The 5,000-nt window shown below is 46.2% G+C and overlaps 1 protein-coding gene across 5 annotated transcripts in view; it reads left to right on the top strand.

Moving 5' to 3' along the window:
• pard3aa (par-3 family cell polarity regulator alpha, a) overlaps positions 1–5,000 on the top strand; it is a 657,729-nt gene that overhangs the window by 365,269 nt on the left and 287,460 nt on the right. For 4 of the 5 annotated variants that reach the window (XR_010036106.1, XM_063206446.1, XM_063206444.1 and 1 more), the window contains one exon: positions 216–260. The exons of the other annotated variant lie outside the window; for it this stretch is intronic. Coding sequence is in view for 3 of the 4 variants with exons in the window: in XM_063206446.1 (XP_063062516.1) it covers positions 216–260 (45 nt within the window). In the remaining variant the exon portion in view is untranslated. The remainder of the gene's footprint in view (positions 1–215; positions 261–5,000) is intronic. 5 annotated transcript variants of the gene reach the window in all.

Below are 5,000 nucleotides of genomic sequence, written 5' to 3' on the forward strand. Positions count from 1 at the left end.
TTAATTACTTAATTACTTAATTGACTGGTGGAATGTTTTAATTGATATGAATATTGGCACATGCTCAGCTTGCAGATATGTGGTCCTCGAATGTTCTTAAAATCCTTTCTTGGAATGGTTGCTAATGGTTATGTTGGGGGGTTCGGGTGGGGGCGGAGTTTGATCGGTGGAATGTGGGCACTAACCAATCACAATTGTCTGCCCCCCTTTAACAGTAGCTGACGAGATTAACCCCAATGCCTGCACTCAGAGAATGGAAGGTAAGGAATCAGTGGCGGGGTAACGATCCAATACCCTTTGCCACGACACGAATGGACTGTTAGATTTACCACAACATGAATAGACTATTAGCTTTAGCTTTTTCGACATAAATGTTGTTTTACCTTTATGGATACAAATGGACCAGTACCTTTAGTACGGCATGAATGGACTACTACTACTATTGCTGCCTCTACCTCTGTGAATGCAAATGGTGAATGGAGGGCATTTACCCTGGCTCTTTTCCTCTCGGCAAAGCATGGAAAGGACTTAATGGTGTAATGTGTAACATTGGGTCCACACGCGTGTGCGACTTGTGTACACACACACACACACACACACACACACACACACACACACACACACACACACACACACACACACACACACACACACACATGCACACACACACACACGCAGACACACACACACACACACACACGCAGACACAAACAGACACACACACACACACGCGCGGGCGCATATATACATAGTCGCGCGCACACACACACAGAGACACACAAATACATACACACTTGTCACGTCCATGCTAAGCTCCCATGCCATGCCTAAATGGTGAACAGTACAGGGACTTGTGGATGAGTTCTGAATCAAGCTCACTTCTTTTACCCCAAATCTGTCGTTCCTTCTCAACACTAATGTCAATAGCTTGGCCATCTAAAATTAATAATATTTTTAATCAAAGCTGAGATATATATTGAATCAAGCTGATCAATACGTAATGTTTAAGTTTAACGTAATATCATGTGGTGAAGCTAAAATGGGAATATTGTGGGGGCCCTGCCATGATGCGGCTGACCCGGGTTCGATTCCCGGACTGGGTCCTGTGTCGGCCCCTCCCCATCTCTCTCCCCATTCACTTCCTGTCTACCTCTCATACTGTCCTGTCCATAAGAAAGTCTAAAAGACTAAAAAATATCTTTAAAAAATCCTCCGTATCCTCTTCTTCGTATCCTCTCCGTTGCTCTCTTCACAGTCAGTATATTTCTGAATAGACCTCACTCCCTAACACTTCACCCCTCTCTCCCTCACTCTTTCCCCTACTTCTACCTCCCCCTCCTTCACTTGATCACTCATACAATCTGCACCTCCCCCTCCCTCACTCTCCCTCTCTTCTTCTCCTCCCTCTCCCTCCCTCTGTATCCCTTGCTCCCTTGCTCTGAAGCTCGGCCCTCGCCTGTCTGCACAAGACAGCCCCTCAGGTCACTGATGATCTATTGGGCTTATTGTTGGGGGAAAGCACTGCATTGCACTCTCGTGAAAGGAGAATAGGGGAAGAAAAAAAACAAGCTGCCAGCTCAGAAGTCGATGTATTCCGTTATGTTATGCAGTCCATCGTGGCATCGATTTCATTTCCATGGGGCTCTCTGAAAAGCTTGTCCCACTCAGTGACCTTACAGCACCCCCACCACAGCCTCCTCCCTCTGCCCCTGCTGTTCACAGACGCTGTACAGGCTGGCTGTGGATGTCCCCTGATTATAGTGGTGAAGGCTACCGGTACGGTAGGAGGGTGTTAAGTACCAAAGCTCAGCCTTATGTGCCCTTGCTTTTCAGTGGGACTGTAGTTGCTGCTGGCTAACGGTAGATGGTCCTTGATAATAGTGGTGGATGGTACTATGTGTTTGATAATTGTAGTAGTGGTAGGTAGTGGTGGTGGTGGTGGTGGTGGTGGTGGGTGGTGGTGGGGAGTCGATACAGACCTGCAAGTGTCAGAAATGGCATCGGCATTGTATTCATTCTTAATTTCTGCATAGAACAAGACCAGAGCGTTATTCTTGGTCTCAGGTCAGCTGAATAATCACTTCATAGCCATGTTTACTTTGCTCTCAGCTCTTGTAAATTAATGAATTAGCCCATCTACCTGCAATCAGTAGGACTTTTTACAACTAGGACATTTTTTTTCTCTGCTTAATGCAAAGTCTACAGAAATAACTAAAATCACTGCTTTTTAGAGATTTTCTAAAAGGAGGAGTTTGGGTATTACATTAGTACTCACCAATGCGTATGCCATATAATATCCAGTATATCCAGTAGACATTTCATATTTGGATACTTTCCGTATGTAGCTCTGCTATGTGCTGGGAGTAAAATGGCATTAGCAGATGGTTTAAAATGAGCTCCAGTGGTCATAATTGTGCTCAGTACCAAACTCCTACTGCACCACATCATGCTAGATAAGACTAGCAGACTACACGGCCCTGGCAGCCCACTACAGCTAGACACTCAGCGCTGGGCACACAGAAACCCCCCTCTCCTCTCCTCTCCTCTCCTCTCCTCTCCTCTCCTCTTCTCCTCTTCTCTGCTCCGCTCCTCTCCTCTTCTTCTCTCCTCTGCTCCCCTCCTCTCCTCTTCTCCTCTGCTCTGCTCTCCTCCTCTCCTCCTCTTCTCTCCCCTCTTCTCTTCTCTTCTCTCTCCTCCTCTCCTCTCCTCCATCTCTTCTCTCCTCTCCTCTCCTCTCCTCTCCTCTCCTCTCCCTCTCCTCTCCTCTCCCTCTATTCTCTTCTTCCCATCCTCTCTTCTCCTTGATTCTCCCCATCCTCTCCTTTCCGCTCGTCTCGTCTCCTCTCCTCTCTTCTTCCCATCCTCTCCTCTCCTCTCCTCTCCTCTCCTCTCCTCTCCTCTCCTCTCCTCTCCTCTCCTCTCCTCTATTCCCCTCTCCTCTCCTCTCCTCTCCTCTCCTCTCCTCTCCTCTCCTCTCCTCTCCTCTCTTCTTCCCATCCTCTCTTCTTCCCATCCTCTCTTCTCCTTGATTCTCCCCATCCTCTCCTTTCCGCTCCTCCCCTCTCCTCTCCTCTCCTCTCCTCTCCCTCTCCTCTCTTCTCTTCTCTTCTCTTCTCTTCTCTTCTCTTCTCTTCTCTTCTCTTCTCTTCTCTTCTCTTCTCTCCTCTCCTCTCCTCTCCCCATCATCTTCCCATCCTCTTCCCATCCTCTACTCTCCTCTATTCTCCTCTCCTCTCCTCTCCTCTCCTCTCCTCTCCTTCTCCTCCCCTCTCCTCTCCTCTCCTCTCCCCATCCTCTTCCCATCCTCTTCCCATCCTCTACTCTCCTCTATTCTCCTCTCCTCTCCTCTCCTCTCCTCTACTCTCCTCTATTCTCCTCTCCTCTCCTCTCCTCTCCTCTCCTCTCCTTCTCCTCCCCTCTCCTCTTCAGAGATGAGCTCTGGATTATACTAGATGTCATTCACTACCAGTGCAGCCTCATCCCGCCTTTTTTTCTTTCTTTCTTCTTACCAGCCTTCCTGCAATCCCTGTCAGCACATACTGTCTGGGTGTCACAAGTAGTGACAGGGACGCTTGCTACATACTGTCTGGCATATATTTCTGCAGGCCCTGCGTGTCTGTGTGTGTCTGTGCTAAGCACAGTGTACTGTCTAGCATGTTTCTGCAGCCCTATGTGTGTGTGTGCGTGCTTTTGCGAGCGTTTGCGAGTGCGCGTGAGCGTGCATGTGTGCCTGTGTGTTAAGCACAGCGTACTGCCTGACATATTTCTGCAGTCAGTTGTGTGTGTGTGTGTGTGTGTCTGTGTGTCCCTGTGTGTGCGTGTGTCCCTGTGTGTGTGTGACTGTGTGTCTGCACAACATACTGTCTGGAATATATATTTTTCCAGCCGATTGTCTGTGTAAAGTTGAGGGGGCTACATTCCATTCTGAGATTGCACTGAGATTGTCTGCGAATCATTCTCTGTGAATCATGGGTTCACCACACATCACTATTTGCCAGGGGTATTCTCCGCTTTCTCCCCACCACTGGTGTATATATTTCAGGGTCGGTAAATATACAGCTCTACAGTATACTGTGGACAAGTATCGGTGCTAGATTCAAGAAATTACACTGCACAGTCTGGTCATCAAGATTAGCTCTGTTTATAGTGGATTTATGCTTTTTGTTAGGTAAAAATTCAGCCCAGTGTTGGGGACTTTTATTTTGGTAATTCTTGCATTTTTTTTTTAATATTGACATGTATATGCAGTACAACATAGTATTAATCAATGTGTTTGATCACTATCAATTAAACCAAAATGTTTTTGATATATTGTGGCTCTAGAGAGAGCTCTTGATATTAGATTTAAAGGTGCAGTGTGTAATATTTTTTAGCAGAATTCCTGCTGCCCATTCACTAATGTTACCTTTTTCACGAATGCTTACCACCACCATCAAATTCGAAGTATTCATTATGACTGGGAAAAATTGCATTTTTCATACATGAAAAGGGCGGTCTTTTCCATTGTCTGACATTTTGAATTTCCAGAAATAAGTATTTTTTTAGCTGTAAAACTCAATGCACTTTGGTCATACTAGTAAATTGTAGTTTATTATTTTGTAGATATTCATGAAAAGATCAAATTTGGCAACAGGCAGCGTAGCTTTAATGAGCTGCATAGTTGCAATACCTCCTCTGGCCATCACACCATCTCACACAGTGTCCCTTTAAGAAATCAGCGTCCATCAGTGCCCTCATCAATGCAAGTCTTATATTCCTCCACTCATGTTTGGCAGCAGCCGCTACTCTATTCCCAACGTGCAGAGTGTGAATTATCCTGCCGTAATTGAGGGTATGGCTTTTTCATATGGGGGTGACTACCTATTACATTTTACATTAATTACATTACCGTGTCGATAACCCGCAGCCCTGCTAATTTTTTGGAGGGCAATGATCCTGATGAGGGGGAAAGGCTTGCACGTACGTGCAGACGTGTATGCTTGCTTGAATACACACTCTGT

This window comes from Engraulis encrasicolus, chromosome 9 (assembly GCF_034702125.1).
Source record: "Engraulis encrasicolus isolate BLACKSEA-1 chromosome 9, IST_EnEncr_1.0, whole genome shotgun sequence".
NCBI lineage: Eukaryota > Metazoa > Chordata > Actinopteri > Clupeiformes > Engraulidae > Engraulis > Engraulis encrasicolus.